The 25,915-nt window shown below is 31.3% G+C and overlaps 2 protein-coding genes across 4 annotated transcripts; one reads left to right on the top strand and one right to left on the bottom strand.

Annotated features, from left to right (window-relative positions):
• Positions 1-5,890: 5,890 nt before the first annotated feature.
• LOC112728400 (protein WHAT'S THIS FACTOR 1 homolog, chloroplastic) lies at positions 5,891-8,379 on the bottom strand. Of its 2 annotated transcripts, none has more exons than XM_025778515.3 (2): positions 7,079-8,379; positions 5,891-6,556 (listed from the first exon to the last, which is right to left on the bottom strand). In XM_025778515.3, exons 1-2 carry the CDS (start codon positions 8,309-8,311, stop codon positions 6,506-6,508), a joined length of 1,284 nt encoding a protein of 427 aa, XP_025634300.1. In that variant the 5' UTR covers positions 8,312-8,379; the 3' UTR covers positions 5,891-6,505. The 2 variants fall into 2 exon arrangements, with proteins under 2 accessions (XP_025634300.1, XP_025634301.1); XM_025778516.3 differs by having other exon boundaries at positions 5,891-6,548.
• A 2,223-nt stretch (positions 8,380-10,602) lies between these two features.
• LOC112728399 (uncharacterized) lies at positions 10,603-15,153 on the top strand. 2 transcript variants are annotated; one of them, XM_025778513.3, is made up of 9 exons: positions 10,603-10,816; positions 11,389-11,452; positions 12,017-12,182; positions 12,257-13,098; positions 13,357-13,530; positions 13,632-13,748; positions 13,923-14,102; positions 14,203-14,249; positions 14,537-15,153. In XM_025778513.3, the coding sequence occupies exons 2-9, from the start codon at positions 11,405-11,407 to the stop codon at positions 14,952-14,954; spliced, it is 1,992 nt and encodes a 663-aa protein (XP_025634298.1). In that variant the 5' UTR covers positions 10,603-10,816; positions 11,389-11,404; the 3' UTR covers positions 14,955-15,153. The 2 variants fall into 2 exon arrangements, with proteins under 2 accessions (XP_025634298.1, XP_025634299.1); XM_025778514.3 differs by having other exon boundaries at positions 10,747-10,958.
• Positions 15,154-25,915: the final 10,762 nt, after the last annotated feature.

Below are 25,915 nucleotides of genomic sequence, written 5' to 3'. Positions count from 1 at the left end.
TTGGCTGATTATAATAATAATTATATACTGTGTGAGATATGATTTTTGTTTGTTATACAATGGAACAAAAGGACCAAGATAATCTTTCTTCTTCTTCTTCTTCTTTTTCTTTTTTTTTTTTTTTACATTGCCCCTCTTTTTTATGGGTTGGATTCTCATATTATTCGTCCGTAACTAAGCTTTAAAGTCAAAGAATGAATCCCACTATCTCCAAAGCCATGCTGTCCCAGCTTCTTCCCTGATATTGACAATTCATGATTAGTATCTCTTAGTTAAATATAATAAAATTTATATATAATAAGGTTTTTAAAAAATATTATATATACATAAAAAATAAAAAATTAAGTTAGTTATTATATATTTATGTATATGTTATTTTATATATTTTTAACATATATTTAATAAAGATGCTGATTTGATAATTAATTTATTTAGTATACACATTTTATAATTATAAATTTATATGATGAAAATGGTTTATTATTTATTAAAGGAAAAGTTTAGAGGCTAGCAACTTTTGTGTTTTCTGGCCAGCACTTAACCATCAAAATAAAAGTGAATGATTTCTCACCATTAGATGTAATCCCACACTATTAAAAACACTATTGATGGCCAATTGATGATTACAAAACATTAAAATTGCTGGTCCTCTAACATTCCTCTTTATTATTCAAGTAATAAGCACTACATAGGGTGCTAATAATGGGAAGAAATTATAGAAATGAAAATGACTAACAATGTCTTTCAATTTTTGACATTTATCATAATTTTTTTTTTTGAGATATGTTATTAGATGGTCAATAATTTTATGAAATTTTTTTTATGGAGGTTATAATTTTTTTAAGAAAAGAATTATCTAGTGTTTTTCAAAGATAATGGGCATTATATATATATATATGTGATGCATCATGCATGCGCACTCTATATTATTATTTCTTTCAAAAATAAAATACTAATGTTTATATATATTTATTATATTTGTTGTAGCACTACCACACTCTATTGCCGGCATCATCAATGTCTCACAGTAATGAACTCGATCGCCATTGTTATTGAAATTATAATCACATCATCATAACACAACTATACATATATTTATATTACATATATATTCCATGATAAGAAGTTTATCACTTATGCAGAAGATAACATAGAAGGTGAGGGCGTGGAACAAGTTGCACCACTCCTCTGCTATATATAATAATATAACATATATTACACAAGATAGAGCATTATTAGAAACTTTTTTTTTATAAAAGGAGTACTTTAATTTATTTGTGCAAATTACTATTTTTTAAACGAACAAATTAAACATTTCTCCATAAGATATTTTGTATCAATCATACGTTTTCAGATCCAAACACAACTTGTATTAATTTTTCATTTCAATATCAATTTCAGATCCAACTTTTTTTTTGGAGGCACAAATTTTTGTCTTCGAAACTTGACCATGGTGGAATTGTTCATCATGATAATCAAGAGTTTAATTTTGATGTATTTTCAGTGTAACATATACGTACAATTATATCTATTTTTTTGGATAACTATTTACGCAGTCAATTTAAAATATAATTATTTTTATTGATATGGCGTTACTAATTAGATATACGTATAAAACTACTTTTATACTGATAATACATTAAAATTAAATTCGATAATTAATATGGTACTTAGAGAATAAATAGAGTGAAATGATATCCAAAAATTTATATTATTGACAAAAATAATTTTAAAAGATGTTAGACATATTTAAAAATAGAAATAATACTCAGTTTGATCCCTCAATTTGCATACGAGCCTCAATTTAATTCATGAAATTTCAATTGTCCGTATTTAGTCTCCAAACTTTGCAAATGTGGCTTACGTTAGTCCCTAGGCTAATTTTCCACACACAAATGTTGACAGAACACTGGGGTGGACAGTCGAATGCCATGTTGACTCTGTAATAAAATGACGATGTTTTTGTTTTAGCCTCTAATAGTCCAAAAAAAACATCAAAAGTAGTATTTATTGAAACTTTTTCTCCTAAAATAAGTGATCGGGCGTCATTTTTAGACTATTTAAGCACCAAAACCATAACAACAACGTCCTTTTACAAGTTCTAGTATGGCATTTGTTGTGCATGTCAGTGCTTCATTAATATTTTTATGCCAAAAATTGTTTCAAGGACTAATGTGAATAACGTTTGCATAAGTTTGGAACTAAAAAAAGGCCATTGAAATTTCAGGAACTAAATTGAGGTTTGCGTGCAAGTTCAAATATCAAATTGAGTATTAACATCTTTTTAATGTGACAAAAAGAACTAGATATTAAATATATATTCTAGAAATGACTTTCAAGATCAATTTTTGATAGAAATTTTTGCAAGTATTATTAAAAAAAATATCTTTTTACTTTTAAATTTTAGTATTTTTATGTCAAGTGATTTTAAAAAAAAATTGTGAATGATCACATTTTAAAAAAAAAAAATAGAAACCAAATGTTGCTCCAATTTTTTTTGTACATCTTCTAAATATTTATTCAAATATTGCCACAGTATCGAATCAAAATGAATAAATCATTTGCTAAATATGAATTTTTTTTCACCTATAAAAAATATACTATTTAGTGGTTATTTTTATTGTATTTTTAACATTTAAATATTATTTTATCGATAACATCTTTCATAATTTTTTTTTGTCAAAAATTTTAAGATACTAAATTAGTAGTTAACTCATAAATAACATAAAATTATAAACATAAACCGAAATTGTCACAAACAATAGAAATTGTGGAACACTATAGATAATTAGACATCATCAAATTTTTTTTAAATAAACATATTGCTTGAAATTCTAGATAATTATTTAAAATAAAATAGCTTTTTTAATATTGAGTACATCTCTTATATATTCTCCTAAGTCCTAACATAAGAACCTTGGGATACATTGTCTAATACTCTAATGTCACTTTCTGCCTATCACTGCTACAAAGCCTTGCAACCATTAAGTTTGGTTCAAAAGTTTGCAATGAAGAATTTGCAATGGCTTTTTGTGTGTGCCAAAGGAGAGAAGTGATGCCTTATTACATAGATTCCAATTTTTTTATAAAGGGTTTTTGGAACTTTTCATCATTGAATAAACATGGTCCATTTCCTCAAAGGACATTGTCCTTTGTTAGGACGGATTCTCACAGCATTCGTCCTTAACTCAGCATATATGGTCAAAAGCATATATATATTTGAGTCCCAATATCTTCAAAGCTATATATGTTGTCCGATTGATGTTGACATTTTACAACAAATATAAAAGCCCCTTAGAATAAACTTTTTTTTTTCTTTTTTCTTTTTTCAAAACTTGTAGCCAATACATGTAAAAGGGTGTCAGATATAATGATTTAAATATACATATTTTTAATCAATTTAGGTTGATTGCTTAAATATAACTCATATCCGTGATACATTAATCTTTAATTTAAACTCTATTTAAATATGCATATATTTTTTTGTTAATGATGTATACGTAGACAATAGATAATGTAAATACAAATTATATTAGTTTATATGTACGTACATGTAGATATAAAAATTAATGTCAAAACTTGGTGTATTGATCGATTGTTGATCAAAATTTATTGATCTTCTAGCACTCACTATTGTAAACAAATTTAATACTAATATCTAATTAGGTACTGTCATATAAGATATTTAAAAAAAAACAGTTTATCACTTTAATTTATATAATATCTCCTAATTAAATATTATTATAAAACTTATCAATATTGTATAAAAATTAAACTCATATGTTTCTCTCTATATGATAGAGGGAGGAGCTCTTAGAAATAGAATAGCCAGAGGACAATATTCAATTAAGGTAGAATGTAAGAAATTATCACATTGAATGGAAGTGTAACAAATCAAGATATTCTATAGTAAAGAGGTTGATAAAGTAAGAAATTAAAGGGTTAATTTTTTTAAATTATAGTAGCAGATCTCAAATAAAAAAATTACATAGTATAAAACTAACTTAAGATTTAGATTTAAGAATTAATTTAAGATGCATGATTAATAATTTATAATTTAGAATCTAAAATTTAAAATAAATAAAATAATTTTTTTTAAAAATTGACCAATTCTGACTGAAAAAGGTTGATTATTTAGCATTACTCAACTCAAATATGATAAAAATTACAAACTCAATAATAATTAACTGGTCTTGTTACTTTACCAATCTTCTCGTTTTGAAGTATTTATTTAATTATTTCCAAGTATAGCCTATAGGTAGTGCTCAAGTATTTCAATTTTCAAGTGAATATCTTCTTCCTTCTTGTCACTATAGTATGTGAAAGGAGTACACAAATGCCACAATGGGAAGAGCATTATAGCTGGCTAGGATTTTTCTATTTTAGTTGTGTAAATCAAGATGAGACATCCAATGCAAATTGTGTGTGTTGTGTAACAATCTTGAAAAAAAAAAAAAAACATAGGCATAAATAATAAATAATAAAAGATAGAGTGAATAGGCAAGAAGTTACAAAAACATGAAGATAACTTGCACATGTATGTCTTGGCATCCCATGAAAGATAATAGCCATTATTATGTGATGAATGCGGTTTCCATCATATATAGAGTCACCATCTTCGCGTGTTAAACCAAGCTTTTACTACCCAAAATTATTACTATTAGCAACCGTGTGCTATTATATTACTATTATTATCCTAAGTTTCTCAAAATGAAATCATAAGTTGCATATCATATAGGCACCACTGGCCAATATATTATGTATGTTGAAACTTGAGAATGATACTAGCCAAATAAAAATGCAAGTAATTGAAGTTACATGAATGCTTTTATGTTTTATCATCATACAAACCACCAACTTTGATGAGTGTTAATTTTCTTAACCTCAACTTTTTCGCATCCAACAATGTTAGAGTAAATTGAAAGCAACCATTAACAGAATAAGAAGTAGAAGACTAAGAACAATAAACTATAAATATAATTTCAAGTTTTAAACCTTAATACCAAGAGCAGCATTGGGTTATTTTTCACTACTCAACCTTTTCCCAGCATCACAAACCTAAGTATAACAATCATCGTGTCCCCTCACAAGTGTAAGTGACATCACAAGATTCTCCAATGCTGACTGTGAACCTATGCCGAGGTCTACTAAGGGAAAGAGGCAACCTAAGTAGAACTTCACACACACATTGGCTGTCCATTTCCCTGGCCCAACGGCAACAGTTCCGCTCCGAAGCAGTGAGTTCGTGCCGGTGCCGGTGTGAATGGCCATGCCGGTGGCTGTGTCTTTGGTGACTCCCGTCCTCGTCTTCATCACGATCAGGGAGCAATGAATTCGGCAGCGATGGAAGTGTTGGTTGGGTACGCAATTGTCCACAAGCATAGTTTGCTAGTGCAAATTGCGATGCACAAAGTGGACGGAGTGGAGGAGATTGTGGTGGTGCAGGCAGTGCAGGCAGTGGAAAAATTGGTGACCTCATCTGGCTCTCCATCTTTGGCACCAATGCCAAAAATGTAAGAGCCAATGTAATTAGATTTAGAATCTTGACTCTCTCCATCAAGAACCCCAGAAATGTTTTGATGTTCATGTGGCCCCTAAGTAGACATGCTTAAATACTTGCAAATTCATAAATGTTGGTAGAGTTTTGGTTAATGGTTACTATTTCTCATCAATATTTGTGTGATGAATTTGTAGGTGACAACAAATAGTATTCTAAGTGGGAGTTCAAACCACCCACCTTATTCTTGATCAGTATTTTATACAATTCATCTCACAATGGTGACGAGTTGGGTGTGAGATAATGCAAATTAATAGCATGCAGAACTCATGAAGTGCAAACCAAGGAGATATTATTGAGGGGTAGAAATAAAATATTTAACCAAGGAGTCCCTTCAAGAAACAAATGCTCATGCCTGCTACTCAAAGTCACAGCCTATTCAAAATTTTCATTGATTCCATATGATCTCAACAATTTCTTTTTATACTACAATCTAATCATAATCATAACCTTAACAAAGATAGACCAAAAGACAGGTAAGAATACTTCTAACTCAATCTTGACTTGAAAACAAAAGTGCTAATAGCCTAATACTAACAGCTCATTAACATAAAAAAAAAATATATATATATATATATTTATAAATCCCTCAACCAAGGTGATCTGATATTATTAATTGGGGACAATTCTCTGAAGATAACATGCATGATACCATAATAACATGACAAAAGTTAAGTTCTTCACACCTTTTCGCCTTACTTCCAGCTGTTCCTGAAAGGATATAAATTACTTCATTGCTACTCTGAGAAAGTTATTTGGTAGCAGAAATTGCTAATAAAGTCCAAGATTGCAATTCATTTCTTCCATCCTTAGCAGATATGTTAATGTGTATCCTTCGCTTGGAACTATAATAGGAAATCTCACATCAGATGTCTGGCAGAAATTAAGAATTTTTCATAAGTTGTGAACTTAAATATACTGCTCGCCAACTCCAATATATTGCAGGCTTCATGCGGGACCAAAACAAAGATTTTCTTGTAGCACTGTTTCACTGAAATCCTAAATGCCAAAGGACAATCAGTTAGAGAAACACTAACTTAATTTCAATTAGAACCTCCTTTCTTGATAATTTAATTTCAGAAGTTATCATGCATCATAGATTTCCAATTTCCACAGCCCCTTTCTTATAGTTAAGTTCAATAATATAATGCACTGTTAGATAGCCAGATTATGCAATGCGAACTAAAATATTTTCAAGGAATGGAGTAATACATTGATTTCTGTCATTTCAAAACTAGGTTAAAACTTAACCCCACAACTAGTGAAAGTGAACACTATGGAAGAAGAAAGATTTCTCTAATCTCTACCTTACATTCAAGAAATTAGTCTGAAGTCTCAACTAGTAAGCCAAAAAGCTTACTAAACCATATCTCAACATGTTACTAAACCATCTTTCAACATGGCACTTGTTGACATGTAAGCATTCAATTTATATAAAATAACAACACATGCATTTCAAGGGAAGTTATGGGAACTAAGGAGCAACATTCTGGCCAACAATGGTCAATATTTTCTACTCACCTTGAAAGCTCTCCGTCTTCCATTGTCCACATGTCTTCGACCATCCACATTGGTCTCTTTCACACTCATTTGGTCAACTTTGGTGGCCGAATTTTCCATATCCCTCCTAAGCTTCTCTTGTTTCAACCTCAACTCCTCCGCCCTCTGCCGCCAACCTTCCTCCAACAACTCAACAAACTTGTCCTTTATCTCCAGCAGTGGATCCAAATCAACCAACTTATCACCCTCGTATGCTTCTCTTAGCACCGCCGTCTCGATCCCTCCTTTCAGTGACATATAAAATATCCCTGAATGCCTTGTAAAAACACTCGAAAAGGCATTCGAAAATCTATACTCATCACAGAACTTCCCCAAAATCGGCACCGGAATCCTCTTATACAGTGAAAGTGACAACAATTCATGAAACACACCAACCATCCTCTTCTCCATTTCCCTCGAATTCTGCTCCAAATGCGAAACATCCGCGTAAGGCGAAACATAATCAAGCTCCATCCAATCCCTAACCCAGTCCCTCATATCCTTCTTCAGCACAAAACCACTAGGAAGTTGAACTATAAAATTAGGCCTAACCCTAATCCCAATCCTCTCACTCTCCTCCTCAGCCCTATGCTCAATCACAGATTTCGCAAATTTAGGTTCCCAGTTAACCAATTCAAGGAACGATTGCCCTTCACCAGGTGATCCAATTAACCTAAAATAATTCGAATACCTAGGTACCAAATCAACCAAAAAGTCATCAGGAAAACCGAATTCCTTCTTGACATGAAGCAACTTATCAGCACTAACAACTTTATTCTTAGACATCATCAAAAGCTTACAGAGTTTCGCAACGATCAAGTCCTCGTTCTTCTGGAAGATTCTCTTTTGTTCTTCTAGAAAGTTCTGGAGCTTTGCACTGAACCGGATGAACCGGACAGGTTCGGTTTTGGGCTTAATGCGGTCCAAGTAGACGTCGAACAAACCAGGGTTATGGTTGAGGAAGGTTTCGATTTTGACTTTGAGGTGCATTCTTTGGCGACGCTTTTCGAGGTAGCGAAGGGGGATGACGTGGCGGGGTTCGTTGAGGACTTCGCGAACGACGCGGGCGCATAGCTTGAAACGCTTGTCGTTTTCGATTGCACGGTCGAGTTCTGGGTCTTTGCGCCAAACGACTTTGAGGCTCGAAATGGATCTTAGTTGGTTGAGGTGGTTGCTGAGGATGTGGGAAGAGATGGTGTGGGGTTTGAAGAGCATTGCTTTCAGGTGTGTGACACTGCTCACTCTGTTGCACTGAGTTACAGAGAAGCAGCAGCAGAAGAAGAAAAAAGAGAAAATTAAATTGGGCTTGTAAAGATAATGGGCTTTTGTTAAATTTTTGTCCACTAAAGTAGCCCATATTGACAAACTATTTTGTAAAGTCTGTGTTTTCTTTTAAATTTGGGTTGGTCGAGTGGTCAGCTCATTCTTCTACTTAAACAAGTGTCGGTGATTCGAATTCGCCTTGTGCAAATCCATTAGTCAATGGCAGACCCTTAAATGGAGCTCAAATCCGCAACGGATTAATCCTTAACCTTGTCGGATTGAGGGATACCGTGGGAAACAAAAAAAAGTCTGTGTTTTTTTTTAATAGAATTAACGGTTAAAATAGTTTTTGAAAAATCAAATTATGTCAATTTAGTTTAAAAAACTAAATATTTTAAATTAATAAAAATATATAACAATGAATTAAATTGGTTTTTCTATCATTTTTTTAACCAAGGATAAGAAGTTTCGAACTCACAATCTCTATATAAATATGAAGAGACTGTTATTTGAGTTATAGTTTATTGATTTTCTATTAATTAAATAAATATAAAAAATAATATATATTTAATTATTTATCAACATCAATTATATATTTATATATAAATATATACCATTTAATTTATTTTATTATATTTTATATTTTAATATATATTTTATATTAATAACTGATTTTAATAAATAATTTTAATGCAGACCATTGATTGATGGTTTATAACAAAATGATTAAACCACACATCATGGCATTATAATTTAATAATTTAATTGATGGGGTGATCAATCTGACATAATATTTAAGTGTATAAACAGTAGGGTTTTTTTTATGTATATGGAACATAATTATCTGCCTTTTAGGTTTCGTTAAGATACTACTGGTGCAATCAAATATCTATTTCAAAACACCAAAAATTTGATAGGGAAAATGTTCTACTAAGCAGAGAGTACTGATATACAACATTTTCGTCATGTAATTTTGACACTCTAAAAGTATATACTTTCATGATTTCAATTGTTGTATCCAAAAGAAGATGCCAGGCACTCGCAAAGAATAGTACATGTAGAAAGAGACATTGCTGACAAGAAAGGAAGGTTCGTAATGCAGAACAATATGGCGTTGTAGATTATGATCATGTATTGTATAAAACTTTACTATCATTTCAAAACAAATATGAAATATTCAGTATGTACAGTTTTACACAAAAAAATAAAACATTTATATAAAATTTATATCAAAATATAAAATACACAATCTTTATATTTTTTACTAAAAAAACCCCGTTTACAAAAAAAAATAGTAAATATAAAATAATGATTATTATATCAATAATATTATATAATTAAATTACTTTGATAACTAAGTTGGTCCAATAATGTAAGAATCAATAAAAAACATTAGTTAAAAGAAAAAAAAAAATTGATTGAATTTAGTTAAAAAAAAACCTGTTCACCTAATAATTTTTTTTTAAATATATATAACTTTTCCAAAACAAATAATGTTTGAAAATAATAAATAAATATAAAACAAAATTTTTAATTTGAAAATTGTTAGTATTGGCTAATATGGATAAGTAACTGATTTTTTTTCTAGAAAATAGTGATTTTTTTTCTCTTTAAATGATAAAGATATAAATTTTTTAAATGAGAGAATTAATAAGATATTAAAATAATTAAATAATTAATTATGTTTAAATTAACATTTTTTTATTTTTAATATTTGATTAATAATGGTATTTTTTAATTTTGAATTGGTGTGGTATTTTTTTTAAAATGTGGGATGATTTAATTTAGGAAAATAGAAATTGGATCGTCCAATTTTTAAAAGGTATAGAAATTGGACTCTTTGACTTATGTACTCGGAGCTTTCGATTTGTATTTAAAAATTTTAAAAGGATTTGGAGTCCGATTTTTGTACTCCAATTTTTTTAAATTTTTAAACATTAAATTTGTGTATTCCAATTTTTTTAATTTTTAAATATACCTCCAACAATTTTAAAAAATACCAAAAATTATAATTCATATTTAAATTTTTTAGCCATTAATTAAAAAGCGATTAATTTTTATTTTATTTTTACAAATACATTAAAATTTGAACATTCTGAGTTGACAACGCTATGATTTGTATATTGAATCATATTAATTTTTTTGTTGTGACTTTTGAATCACATATTAATTATTTAAGAATTCAAAATTTAAATTAAATTTGATTTTTGATCTTCTAAAGAAAGCCGTCAACCATGAAGTGTGAAGGCCTTAGCCATTAAGCAAGCATGGGTCCTCCTTTTCGTCCCTCATTTTCAATTTTTCCTTTTTTTTCTTTATTTTTTAAAACATTTAAAAAAATAAAAAAAATGAAGCTACAAATACAAATCCGTATTACGAAACAAAGCGTCGTAACAATAATAATCGTCCAAATTCGTTTTTTCTTCTTTTCACTTTCACACTCTCCATTGCTCTTAGGTCACTTCTTCTTCTTCATTGTTCTCTTCACCAATTTCTCTATCTATTTTTTTTTCTCAATTCTCACCTTTTTTGCACTCAATTCTTGTTTATTTTAATCTGTTTCTGTTTTTGGTTCTAAATTCTCACTATTTCTATTAAGGTTAGCTGAATTATGCTTATAGGATTATGATTTGAGCTTATGGATGAAAAATTGAAGGGTTTTTTGCACTTTTGCCACGCGATTTTGTTCAGCTGAAAATAAAAATTAAAGAGAAAAAGAAAACTTTCCAATTCAGGGGGAAAAAGATTCTCTCTTTTTTTCAATTTGATTGCCGCTTTTTCTGTCTACATGTTCGTTTTTTGGGTGACGAAGAGATTCTTTTAGGGTTTATGAGTGAATTTTGCAACTGGATTATTTGAATAATTCATGAATTGTAATCTTGCAGCTGTTTGGGGTTTTGATCGCATATTTTGTTGTGTATCTGTATCTGTAATTGCATGATCAGATAATTGTGTATTATCGTTTTTAAAATGATCCTCCTATTCATTGTGTTTATTAACCCCCTTTTTCTGATAACATGAACTTGCAGATAATATCTGTTGATCATGGGTTTCAATTCGGTATATAGGAGCTTGCAGGATATATTTCCACAGGTATTTGCTCTTTACCTTTTTTAAAAGTTGAGAATGTAATTGAATTATGATAATCTATTGTTTAATTTAAGTATAATAATCGCCACACTGTGATCTGGTGTTATTATATTGTATTCTAGATGAGAATTTTGAATTGTGGGATTGAATCGGTATTCAAATATTTAATTAATTAAAAAAAGAAAGATTATTCAGTGTTGGAGATTCTAGCTGAGTATTAAACACATAATAGCTGCGTGTTTTCGGATGAATGAATAGCGTTATATGCTGTGGTTTTCACCTAAAATCCTTAGAGGGCACTACTAATTTCACCTGAACAATTTCGGATATTTAGTTATTTAACACTATGTGATTGGTAAAAAAGTATATAGTCTTCAAATTTTCAGAAACCAACACTGGTAGTTTCCATATACATGAGAACAAGCTTGAAAGCATTTTTTGAGACTATACTTACCAAATTCCAGAGTATTTTTTTGTGTATTAATATCCATATGCGATCAGCATATAAGCATCACTCTCTCCTGATTCCAAAATGAATGCTCTGTTTCATCATTTTGCAATATGCAGGTTGATTCCAGAATACTGAGGGCTGTGGCTATTGAACATCCAAAGGATGCCGATCAAGCTGCTGAAATTGTTCTTACTGAAATTATTCCTTTTATTCCAAAAAGCAACAACCCTCCTGCTACTCCTCCACAGGATAATGGCCCTGGAGTGCCAATAAATTTGCAAGGTGCATTTACTTGTTATCTGCATAATGTTGAACTGGTTTCCTAATAAACTTCTTATGATGTGCTCAATTTGCAGTTGAACGGGAGGAGGAAGGGAATAAGTTGAGACATCGTCGGCGTGTTGATGTTAAAGATGTTGGGCCTTCTTTTGCTTCACCTTCTATACCTGTAGAAATAACCAATACGGCTGGAAACTATGCTTGTGTTAATGATGGAGGGTTTTCTTCTGCTCCACAATTGATGCCCATACAAATTACTAAAACTGTTGATTGTTCTAGTACACCAGATCTGAATGTGTCTCTGGATGTTGCCAGCAATTCAAATGATGGTACTGCTAGAGTTCTTGGGCGAAATCAAATTCTGGATCTAAATGTTCTTTGGAATGGTGAAGATAACTTTACTGGAGAGACCTCAAGTAAGACAGCTAAGAAGGATACATCAAATGGTTTTAGGCAGGATGCTTATGAAAATTGGGAGTGGGGACAAGTTGATGTAGATGCTGACAGCGAAAATCTGATTTCTGCTGGGGTGTGTCAACAGATTGAACGTGACGTTATCAAGGAGTCAGTTTCCTTGGATGAAAATGCTAATGCAAATGCGAACGTTCTGACTGAAGAATTGATGGGTTTTGTTAGTTCTGCTGCTACTATTTCTACTGAAAACCTCTTGCTGGACAAATGTGAAACTGCCTTGATTGACAAAGAAGATGCTGAGGGTCAAGCTGTTTGTCATGTTCAAGGAGATACAGTTAATGATGATCTAGAGAATGTTTCTGCATCTTCAAAGCAAGATTTTCTTGCAATTGAAAGTAATGGTGCTGTTGATGAAATTCATCAGAATAATAAAACTGTCCAATCTAGTCAAATATGCAGGATTGATGTGCTTGAGGAGATAATTGATGAAGCAAAAACTAACAAGGTATTTTAGCCGCTGCTTATTATATTGAATGTTATAGTCATTGCTAGTAGCTTTATAATGATAAATGGCTTGGATTGTGAAAGTAATGTCATTGCTACACCGAATGACGTCTAGCAATTTATAATTGTTAAATGGAAGGTTTAGTTAATATGTGAATATTAAGAGTTTAGAATAATGTAATAACAATTTGCTAGATGAAATCTGTTAAGAACTTCTTACTTTATATTAATATTTTATTTGATATTGATAATGATACAGGGAACTTTGTTTTCATCAATGGAATCTCTTATGAACTTAATGAGAGAAGTGGAGCTTCAGGAGAAATCTGCAAAGGAGGCCAATATGGAAGCTGCTACAGGAGGCTGCGATATTCTTGCTAGGGTGGAAGAATATCAAACAATGCTGGAACATGCCAAAGAAGCAAATGACATGGTTGTACACAATAAGAATAATTGTTGATCTAAAAAGTTACTAAATGTTTGGTGCTGCTGTGTTAATGAACACATTTTTTACCCCAAGTATTCTTTTTGCAGCATGCAGGAGAAGTTTATGGAGAAAAGGCAATTCTTGCAACTGAACTTAGGGAACTTCAATCTCGTCTGCTCGGTTTGTCTGAAGAGAGGGACAAGTCTCTTGCCATTCTTGAAGAGGTTGTTTACAATTTAACTTGTTTAGTTGAAAATTGTTCTTCAAACATTTTCTCCATAAGTTTATGTAATAATGGATGTAAAAGCTGTTCCCCACATTTGGATTACTTTACTTGATATCAAAGGAATAAAATTACTAGATTCTTATTTTGGTTCATCTCCTCGGTGTGCTTCCAGATGCGCCAAAATCTTGAATCACGACTAGCTGCAGCAGAGGAATTGAGGAAAGCAGCTGAGCATGAAAAGCTGGAAAAGGAGGAATCTGCAAGAAAACTTCTTGCTGAACAGGAAGAGGAGATGAATAAGGTAGCACTGGAGTCCTTAAGGCTACAAAAGGAGGCAGAAGAGAATTCAAAGGTTTGTGCTTTCCCTGCTATACCATTTATTTTATTATTTCATTGAGGAATATATTTCTAATATTTATAGTGTTCCGATTCTTGTTTTTTCTTCTTGCCAGTTACGGGAGTTCCTGATGGACCGTGGGCGGGTTGTTGATGTCTTGCAGTAAGTGTTTTCAGGCTTCTTTTTTAAATATGTATTTTCCTGCTTGTTTCCATTATCTCATCCTCTTTGCTGTCAATTATCAATTAATCTCAAAAACTTACTGTTGGTTTTTTTAAAAAAATGCTAGAAATGGTTGTTAACCTTTTCTACATTGTTTTAGTTTTGGTTATGAGTTGATAATTTGCAAACCAATGGTATGTGTGCATATTCTTGACTTTGTTAATTATGATTTTCTTAAAAACTTCCTATCCTGATGTTATTTTATCTTTTACTTGTTTACTCTGCAGAGGAGAAATATCTGTTATTTGTCAGGACATTAGGCTTCTAAAAGAGAAATTTGATGCAAATCTTCCTTTGAGCCAATCCTTCACCTCAAAGGAGACCAGTTGCATCTTAGCATCTTCAGGTTCATCCCACAAAACCTCGGCGGCATCGGAAGCTGGTTCTGTGCTCAGTGATTCGACTGAACTACTGAAGACTAGTCCAGCTGCCTCAGTTGCAAGCCTTTCTTCTAAGAAAAGTTGGCATGATGATGAGGGGAAGAAGGAGGAGGAGGAGAAGGTGGATATGGAGAAGGAAAAGGAACATGAAAAGTTAAAGGAGAAGCTGAAGTTGAAGTTGAAGGAGAGGGAGATGGAAAAATTCAAAGCTAATGATGACAACAAGGATCTTGTTGATGACGGATGGGATATTTTTGAGTGGTAGTTATGTTAGGTATTTTGCTTATATCTTCTATTTCAAATATGAGTAGCCGTAGTAGGTAGTAGTAAATAGCTAGTAACTTGAAAAGTTCAACTCTTCAATCTTTCTGCAATTTTGTACAGAAAACATAATTAGGTGAATTTTTCTTATACCCGGTTTCTTACTTTTGGTTATCACTTATCAGATGTGCAATAATTTTATATTTTTTTGTTTACTATCTTATTGAACATATATTATTGCAGGAATTGAAAAATTTTAACTATCGAATTAATAGTAATTAAAAAGGAAAAGGAAAACTTGATGCGGTTTTTTTTCCCCCAAAACAACATAGTGGAATGTAATTGGTCAATAACAATACATTTCTTGGTAAATGAACATTAGAACATCTTTGATTAGAAGTAATCATGAGTGCATCTGATAAATTGTATAATAATGAGATTGCTAGTAATGTAGGTACCTCTATAAATATCATCACTTTTTATATTATGAGTAGTGTTATAATATATTGTAGTGTTCAAAAGATTATCACTTTCTAAATAAACTTTTTTGTAGAATTTGGGATGCTTGATGTAACAGTCTCAATGCCATCATGCTCTGTAGGATAATAGAGAAAATTCAGAGATATGTAAAGTAATAAAAAAAATTAATCACTGTTTAATTTATAATTTTTATCATGTATAAATTTTATATATTTAATTTAAAGATAATTAGATTTTCATTTTCTCCCTTTAAAGGAGTTTGAATTGGATAACACAGATTAATACCTAAAACTCTAAAAGATAAGAATTATTAGGAATGTGAATTATCATTAATGTAGTTCAATCAAACAAATTACTATTGAGTCTAAATAATTTAATTTAGTATTATCTCTAATCCAAATAAAGGACCCCTACAAGTGATTTGTGTGTCCAAAGAACAAGGTGGTGTTTTCAAAGGCATTGATGAATGTTATTGTCTTCCTATTATTGTTACTTTATGTCATGTTTGGATGCCATCATATTCCAAGTGAATGAATGACACTGCCCACTTGTGCAACCTAATTGGAACATGACTGAAAACCCATTATGTTAGCATCATCATATGTTGTAAAGTGTAAACCAATATTAACATTAACTACAACCCCCCCCCCCCCCCACCACCACCCTAGAAAAAGTGATGCCCTATTCTTAGCTTCATTTTGGAATTGAAAAGCTTGTATAATATATGGTTTTTGTTCTTCTTCATTGCCACATTGAAAAATTTAACACTCAACAAAATGAGGATTCCATGCTATCCAGAAGTAAGATAAAATGCACTTCAATCCAATATCTTAACTTTTAGTGTTAGGAAATGGTTGGTGATCCATTGATTTAAAATTTTTAAACTCTCACTTTGGAATTTGGAGGTTGCTTATAATAATGCATGGTTGATTCCGGAACTGGTTTTTGTTTTCATTTTTTTATTTCTTTAATTTCATTAAGATAATTATATATTAAGAGCAAACTCTTTGTTAACTTGAAAGAAAAATCACCAAATTTCAATCATATTTGTCCACCAAATTTGCACATTGCAACTATTGATTCAATGGCAATAATTAAAAGCTAATATTAAACAAAAAATACTAAACAAAACTGAGAATCAAGGGCTTAGTTGATGAAGTCATAATATAAAGGAATATAATCTTCATCTTCAATTTTGAATTATTTACAATACAATGCTTGTTCATAGCTTACACATTTCACTATGAATCTTGCTCTTAAGCTCCTACTTTAATTTCTTTACCTACCCTACAACCTAACATATATAAAACCTTGTTAGTATTGATGATCTTACTAGTACTACCACCCCCAAAACTTATACTTAATTTCCATAAGGTACAATAATACAACAATACAATTTCATCACTACTACTTATCTCAAAGTATATGGTTAGTAATCACAAATTGGAACCCCAAATTCAGCTTCACCACAAATTGAAGAATTCTAAATCAATAGATCCACCTCTACATCTTGATCTAAATTTCTAAGAGAATAAAATTATAGATATTCTAAAATATGTACTCTTTTCTTAGTCCAAACTTAACCGATGTGGGACTTGACATTCCGCCGACGAGATTGGGAGAGTTTAGTCATGCCAACACAAGAGCAAGACAGTGCATCTCCAAATTATGTAAAGCCTTGTCCTTTGTTGCCTAACTTGTTTGGAACACCTCTCCCATGAACGAATCTTGGAGCTTCTAACAGAGTATACATTAGCTGCCATTGTTTGAATTGTTGGATATGTGAAGAAAATGAGAGAACTTGAATGAATGAAGAAGCTATAATGTTTGTATGGTATGAATAATAATTGTACTAGGGCAATGTATTTATAATAGTGGGAACTAAGAAGAGAGTTGAAGATATGATATGATGAATAAAGGAAGAAAATTTGTGGTGTGTGAGATTGTTGTTGTGGGGCCCAAATGGTTTGGAGAAATTGGACATGTCCCATTGTCCACCTAAGATGACAAAGTCACAGGCATGAAGGTTGTCCCCTTTGCCAAACACGCCTTTGAGAGTGACTTGTCATCCACTACTACTGATTAAGGGCCTTACCCTTGTTCCCTCCACCATTCTTAATGCTATCCATTTTTTATACATCTTTATCTTCCATTTTCTATTCTCTTCATTTGTTAAGTAATCTTAATATGTATTATTCAAGCCCAATATGCTCTGTGCACAAAAAAAAAAAAATTAATCAGTTATCAATATAAAATATATATTATAATAGGAAATATATATAAATACATAGTTGTTAATTTTTATGTATATATAATATTTTTTTATTAGTAGTTAAGATATAAAAATGACAATAATAAACCATAGATGATTGTAAATTAGTATCAGATCTTAATTTGTTTAATAATTGGATTTCTTAATTACAAGTTTATTAAAAGTTTTATATCGCTAGAGAGTATGAATGTATGATCATAATAGTCTTTAGAAATGTTAAGTGACTTTTACTTTTTAAACTAAGTTTTAGGGTTATATATATTAAACCCTGAGTCCACTCAATTTTTAAAATGAGGTAAAAAATATATAATAAAGTCTTCAACAGAAATCAACCAAATTCTAACAAAGTTTATCACTCTCTAATAACACATTTTTTTTTTATAATATTTCTCCCCCCCCCCCCCTTTTTTTTCTAATATGACTAGACCGATACACAAAGGACGTCTTAACTAAAAATAAGTAGCTCAATAATAAAGTGATGATAATGTATAATAGTATACATTGTTTAAAATTATCATAAGTTGGTTGCTAATAAAGACATATCCTAATGGAGTAATGGTAGTTATGCAAAAAGGTCTAATCATATTGGTGATTAGTTATAGACCAAATAAAATAATAGTAAACCAAAAGGTGGATGAATGAACTAAATAATAATCATTATCATATAATAATATAAGTGTTTAATTTTTATATATTATATAATCGTATAATTATATTCGTTCTTTTAAATAATTATTTACGCAATCAATATAAAAAATAATTATTTTTATTTATTTAATATTATGTCATTAGATATACGTATAAAATTATTTTATTTTGACCGTGTATCAAAATTAAATTTATAATATAACCTGAAAAACAAATTCTAAATGGAGCTATAGCTTCAATAACATGTGGCATTTTTTAGGGAGAAAGTGGGTTTCTAGTTTCTAGTTTCTACTATGATGAAAGTTCAAGAATGAAGTTATGGTTTGACGTAAATCACATGACAAAACTTCCAATATTATTCTGATTGGAAGAAAGCTGACTCATGTACACGATGCTCGGAGATTTTGGACATTTCCCTTTGTCATGTTACATAAATTCCTTTACACACCTACAAGACACTAAATGACCTAAAACTCCATATGACGTTTCAATTCCTTTTATTTCTTTAATTAAAAAAAAAAACAGAAATTTAAACAATAATGTGATCAACAGACTATTAACCTAATAGACATATTAATCCTTTTTTTTTTGTCTATTGAATATGTAAAATTAAATAATAACAAATGTTAGGTTAGTCAAGATAGTAAATACTTTAATTCAAACAAAAAAAAATCTCAAGTTATATATATATAAACAAATGACATTTCAAGAATATAAATTTGTATACTAGAATTTTTTCAATCCTTGTTATATATAACTAGTGTATAATTAATAGGCCGATAATAATAATAATAAATTTAAAATTATTCAATATATTAAATAGTAAAATGTTTTATTTTACAAATATATAAAATAAATGATATTTTAAAAAGATAATTTGGATATTAATTTATTTTTATATCTCTTTTATATAATAGAAGACAGATGATATGATACGATATAATAATAGATAGATAATAGATTGATATGTTGGTTAATAGAAACAAAATATATGGCTAGATCATTCTATTACCATTAGATGATTTTTTTTGTAATTCCACTACTGTAACAAAATTTCTTTAATTATTTAATTACCATTAAATTTTATTGGTATAAATGGACACTGAGTTTGTGATAATTAAATAATTAATATCATACATAGATTTGTGTATAACACTAGGACGTAGACTTGGACAAAACTATCTAGTAGATTTGTATAGGACAATACACATGCATCCAAAAATAATCTTCTGTCTATTTATTCGACATATTTTCTCCACATACGCATAACCTATCTCTTTATAACTTTTAACGAAAAATTTTGAACCTCTCATATTCAAAATGAACATGACAAAATCGTATATTCATATTATCAATCTCCTATATATATAGAATGTTTATCATCATTTTAACTTTCTATTTTCTGAAAACAAAAATAAATATAAACTATATGATAAAAATGTGCTAAAGATAACTTCAAAGAAACATTTAAAAAAAAATCCCATTAATTAGGAAAATAAGTTTGAGGGTCAAATGAATTTGTGGAGTGAAAATTAAGTTATGGCTACAGATTCAATTGATCCAAACATTGATGAATTGATGATGTTGAGAAGACAGAAAACACAAGATGCTTTTCCACAACAAACACAATGATTCAATGCAAATGAAACAACTAACTTTGAAGGTTCAAAGGGGTTGCCCCCCAATGGAAGCCATAGTCACGTGCTGTGTGATATAAGTGCATAACAATTTCCTTATCATGCTCATCGACGTGACATGCCCACCCTTTATCTCTGCCGGCACACCCATCATCAACAAACTCAAACTTATAAAGAAGAAAATAATCCACATCAATTTCTCCTTCAATAACATTCAATTAATTAATGTTGTTCTTTGGAAACAAGAGACTAAACTGGAGAAAGAATTTGTGTATTATTGAGTGTATTCAAGTTGTCTAAAATGATACAATATAGAAGGATATAAATATAGGTGCTAAGAGAATCGTAATAATAAGGACGTAATATTCTATAATAAATATTCAGATATACTAAATAATTCTAATTTATCCTAATTATATTCTAACACCCCCCTCAAACTCAAGTGACAATTTGAGTTTGAAACTTATTTAAAACAACGAAATAAAGAGGAAAAAAATTGCATAAACTGATAAAATAGGTGCAGACGGAACTGCCGAAAGGAAGCACAGATAGAACTGCCGTTTGTCTGAAGGAAGCGCAGACGAAACTGCCGCTATCTGAAGGAAGTGCAGATGGAACTGTCAGAAGGAAGCGCAGATGAAATTGCTGGAAGGAAGCGCAGATGGAACTGCCGCTTGTCTAAAGGAAGCACAGACAAAACTGTCGAAAAGAAGGGCATATGGAACTACCGCTGTTTGAAGGAAGTGCACACGAAACTATCCAAAGCAAGTGCAGATGGAACTGTCGCTGTCTGAAAGAAGCGCAGACGGAATTGTCATAAGGAAGCAGATGAAACTGCCACAAGGAAACGAAACTGGCGAAAGAGAGCGAAAAATATATGATTTCTCCATGAGAATAGGTAAACAACGGATGACATTGGTGTTTGATTATTTGACTCGGAAAGACACAAGACGGAGAGAATAGGTTAGTCGGTGAGATGAAAAAGTATCAAAGATGTAACAAAAGACAAGAAAAATGGAATAGAGGAAAAGTGTGAAAAAATACAGTGATTTCACCAAAAGAAAAAACAATATATCCTCTTCAAGGAGGATGGCTCTGATACCATGTTAGAAATAAGAGACTAAACTGGAGAAAGGATTTGTGTATTATTGAGTGTATTCAAGTTGTCTATTCAAGTTGTCTAGAATGATACAATATAGAAGGGTACATATATAGGTGCTAAGAGAATCGTAATAATAAGGACGTAATATTCTATAATAAATATTCAGATATACTAAATAATTCTAATTGATCCTAATTATATTCTAACATAGAGTTTGAAGAAGTTTATTTCATGGTAAAGACCTAAATATAAAGTATGGATACTTCACTGAGTTGTGGTGTCTGCGTGTTAGATATATTTCGAACACGACACTCATTGATACTTATCTGATATGCGTGTTTGTTGTGTTCAACTGCGTCTTAATAATAAAAAATAAAAAAATTTAATTGGATACGTTTAGACATATCTAAATACCATCGTGTATGTGTCAACGTATCTTTTCTTATTGTTAACATGTATTCTTGAAATAAATTTAAAAATAATATATATTGTTATTTATCAAAATAAAAAATATTTTAAATACTTTATATAATTAAAATAAGACATTAAAAATAATTAAAAAATTAATTTATATGCCCTCGTGTCTTATAAGATTTTAAAATTTGTGTGTCGATGTATTTCATGTCGTATTGTGTTCGTGTCAGTATTCTTGTATCATAGATAAAAACCCTTTAATAAATTAAAAAGAAACATTATTTCTTTATTTATTTTTCTTCCATGCCATTTATTATTAGGGTAAATTTAGTCGGAAGTACTTGTAAGATGTAGAAGTCTGCTCCTAAAAGGTTTTTATTGTGAGAAATTATTGGGGTAGTAATTTTTAGTATTTTTAGTTATTATTAGATTAATATAAATATTAAATTATATTTAATAAATAAATTTTATTAATTTATTGTTGAATGATATGATGAGTTCTGTTTTAGGATTTACTTAGAATCGGATGGTGGTTGGACTTGTTTGTGAGGCCTAAGCGCTAGAGAAGGGTGGTTTCCGACTTGATTTATGTCTGGAACTGCCGTCTGAGTTGTGTATGTGAAAGAATGGGAGGTGGTACCTACAAAAACATTCCAATACTTAAGTCAGTAAGGGGTTAAACAGGTTTTGAATGTATTGGACCTAGTTTTACCTGAGTACTTCACTGTATTTATAGGTGATAGACCAATAACCACTGTTGAAGTAGTTCCGCTTCTGATAGTGGATAACCGTTCCTTTATCTTTGGGTTGTTGAAATCTCCCTTCTAAAAGTGGATAAAAAATTTTAGGGAGTAGTTACTTATTTGAATCTGCCAGCTTATGTTAAATCCAACCTCTTTGAGAAAGTCGATCAAATGATGAAGGTCAAACTTTTAGTTTCGGCCTTTTTACCATATTGGGCCTGACCATAATAATGAGGTAGAATATGAACAAGTTTTAACTAAATAAATAACATTTTTAATCAACTTGGGTTTGTCGAGTGGTCAGCTCACTCGTCTGCTTAAGCAAGTGTCGGGAGTTCGAATTTTGCCTTATGTATGTAGCAACTCATTGGCTAGCGGCAGACCCTTAAATGGAACTCAAATCCGTGACGGATTAGTCCTTAACTTGTCGAATTGGGAGATACTGTTTAGATAAACCAAAAAATAAAAAAATAAAAAAAAAATAGCATTTTTCTACTAATTAGTAGACTATACCATCCCTGTAGAATTTCCATATATGCGTTGATATTAGTAAGTGGAAACTGCTCATTACTTTAGTGTATGTCCACTATTTCTATCATTTTTTGTGAATTGTATACAATTATTGTTTTTACTTTAATAGAAGTCTTGATTGTAAATAATGATGAAAGCTCCTGTAGTTTGTTTTTAGATGAAGTTGATAATTAAAAGTTATTAAATAATTTAATAAATTTGATTAAATTATTATTTAATAATATTTAATTCAATATAATTACAAGTGTATATGATATCACATCAAAAGAAATAAATGAAAACGTGGCATATATATATAACCTGATTATTTTGTTTTTTTTTTTTAACTAAAGATAAGAGAATCGAATCTGCAACCTCTTAATTGAGTATACAGAGACTATGTCATTTGGGTTATAACTCATTGGCAACTTGATTATTTTGTTTAATCGACGTAAATAAATATAGGGTATTATTTCATGGTCTTTGTAATTTTATATTTTCTGTTTAATATTATGTATTTGTTATCTACTGTATCATATATATATATATATATATATATATATTCTTTTATAAATTTTGGCTTCTTATAGCATAACTATTTTAAGAATATTTTATTGGTCCTATAAATATCCTAATTAGAAAATCTTAGTTAAAAAGAGGCTAAAATCGTATTATATTAATCAAAAGGTTTAATTACTCTGTTGGTCTTTATAGTTTCGCGAAATTTTCAATTAGGTCTCTATACTTTTTTTCCTTTTAATTGGGTCCCTACACGTATTTTTTTTTCAATTAGGTCCCTATTGACGGTAAACATTACAAAAAACGTTAAGAATGAGTGATTTGACCATTATAACCCTCGCTTACCCCTTACAAATGAACGAGACTCAGTAGGGTTTTGAGTTGTAACTCTCTTCTCTTCGCCTCTTCCTTAAACTTCTCCTCCTCTGTTTTCGTCCCTTACCCTTACTATGTCAATACTCATGGATCAGAGTCAGTTATCTTCAGGAGTTTGTAGTTCCAGAACCCTCGTCAAGAAGAGACATCTTTGTTTTTGTGGTGAGGCAGTTGCTGTGATGTCTTCTTCGGCAGTAGCAAGCCATGGAAGAAGGTATGTTGGTTGTGGGAGAATGCCAAAATGCAAGTTCTTCGAGGGGATTGATGATGAAGAAGATGAGAAGAGTGGATGGTTGAAGCAAAAGGAAAGGAGGGTTCGTTGCTTTTGTGGAGACACTCTGATTCTTCGTAGTTCAAGTACATCAAAAAATCTAAATAGAAGATTCATTTCTTGCCCTAATAGGAGATGCAAGTTTTTTGAGTGAGTTGATGGGAAAGAAAAAAAGTTTTCTAGAGAAGATGGAGTAAACAGTTCACAACAAGTACTTGGAAGGGTTAGAGAATTGGAGGCACAAGAAAGGAAGATAGACAGATTAAGTGTGGATCTAGAGAGATTAATTGCAGAGGTTAGAGAAATAGATGCATGTGTAGAAAAGTTATGTGCTGAGCTGAGTTCAGTGGAAGAGCAATTTGCAAAACTGGAAGATAGTATGAAAAAGCAATACAAGATGCTAATTATGCTGGTTTTGATATTCGGTGTTTTTATTGTTGCAGTGTTATATGTAAAGATGTAGAAAGCATGGCTGTTATGATAATATAATAGTCTATATAAGACAATAGTGTACTGTTTATGTTGAGTGCAATGAAGTTATATGAAATGTTGTTTAATTTCTCTAAATGAAAGTTGTTCCTTTGTTATTTAATATGCATACAAGTATGAGACTGAGAAAAAAGTAGGTAAAACAAAAGATGCATTGAATTATAATAGATACCATTGTTTTTTTACATTATATAATGTAGGACACCTAGATAACCACAAAATAAATGTGACACCCATTCATAACAGTTTTCCACCCATATAACAAAATTACAAAAGTGGTCCACAACACATAATAACAGTGGTCCAAACCATAAAGAAAGCAGAGTCACATATGAACACAAATCCTACATAACACTAGATATAAAAAAGAAATCCTAAACTCTCTCCAGCCTCAATCAAGTGTGAGGTCAACATGTTCAGGCGGCTGATTTGTTGCCTTCCTAACTCCAATCTTGAGTCTTCCACTTCTTCTCACACCAAATATTTTGGTCTTGGACAAAGGTTGAGATGCTGGTGCAGTGGGCAGTGATGCTGGTGTGGGTAAGGTGGCCGGCTGTGATGGTGGTGCAGGGGTTTGTGGAGGCTGTGATGGTGGTGCAGGGGTGTGTGGAGGCTGTGAGGGTGGTGCAGGGGTTTGTGCAGCCCTCCCTCTACCCCTTCCTCTGCCCATCCCTACTGCTGCTCTTCCTCTGCCTCTCCCTCTAACCATCCTGGATCTAGCAGTAGGAGCAGTTGCAGATCCATTTGCTTCAACAGCAGCACCAGGTTCATTAGCAGCAGCATCAACTCCTCCAGTTCCAGTTGGAACATCAGATCCTTGTGTGCCTTCAGGAGCTACAAAATGAAATAGCAGTTAATAATAGTTCCTCAACATATGAACAAAATAAGTTAGCAACCAATACCTGTCACTATAGGATTTGGACAAAGTTTTCTATTGTGTCCTTATTGGCCACAATTACTGCAGGTAACAGAAGTTCCAGTTCTTCTATATTTTGTTTGTGTTCTGTTTTCATCGGGTTCCCTTATCCTAACCATCCTTGGCCTTCCTGGTTTAACTCTGAAAATTGGAGGGATGATGGTATCACATTGTATCTTTGGCCACATATTTTCTCCATTGATTGGTGATATTGACTGCCCATATGTAGCAAGATATGTTGCCTTGCTGTAATAGTTACTACAATAATCTTTCGGGTTGTCACCCTTCTCAAAGATAGCACAACAAGCATGTGGACATGGCATACCACACAAACCCCAGAACCTACAACTACACCTTCCAGCCATCAAATCGACCACAAACCTTTCCATGATCATCCTGTTCTTATGATGCACTTCAAACTTCAGGTCTCCTGCCCATTTAGCTTGCCACTCCATAGCTCTAACCGCAATGATATCTAGCCGTTTCTTGGGTTTTGGCAAAACAGAGCCCTCATACCTCTCTGCCTTCTTCTTTTTCTTTGCAAATCTTGTCATCAAGTAGCACATAATCCATTCAAACATAGTCAGAA

Source organism: Arachis hypogaea, chromosome 12 (genome assembly GCF_003086295.3).
Source record: "Arachis hypogaea cultivar Tifrunner chromosome 12, arahy.Tifrunner.gnm2.J5K5, whole genome shotgun sequence".
Classification (NCBI taxonomy): domain Eukaryota; kingdom Viridiplantae; phylum Streptophyta; class Magnoliopsida; order Fabales; family Fabaceae; genus Arachis; species Arachis hypogaea.
The sequence above is the reverse complement of the archived record's forward strand: the minus strand, read 5'-3'. Positions and strand labels throughout refer to the sequence as shown.

Bases quoted from the DNA above. Each gene is read 5' to 3' on its own strand.
- LOC112728400 (XM_025778515.3), bottom strand. From the start codon at position 8,311: ATGCTCTTCAAACCCCACACCATCTCTTCCCACATCCTCAGCAACCAC. The intron at 6,557-7,078 runs GTGAGTAGAAAA...TTTGGCATTTAG, and splicing joins GAAGACGGAGAGCTTTCAAG to GATTTCAGTGAAACAGTGCT.
- LOC112728399 (XM_025778513.3), top strand. From the start codon at position 11,405: ATGGGTTTCAATTCGGTATATAGGAGCTTGCAGGATATATTTCCACAG. The intron at 13,099-13,356 runs GTATTTTAGCCG...ATAATGATACAG, and splicing joins ATGAAGCAAAAACTAACAAG to GGAACTTTGTTTTCATCAAT. The intron at 13,749-13,922 runs GTTGTTTACAAT...GTGTGCTTCCAG, and splicing joins CTCTTGCCATTCTTGAAGAG to ATGCGCCAAAATCTTGAATC.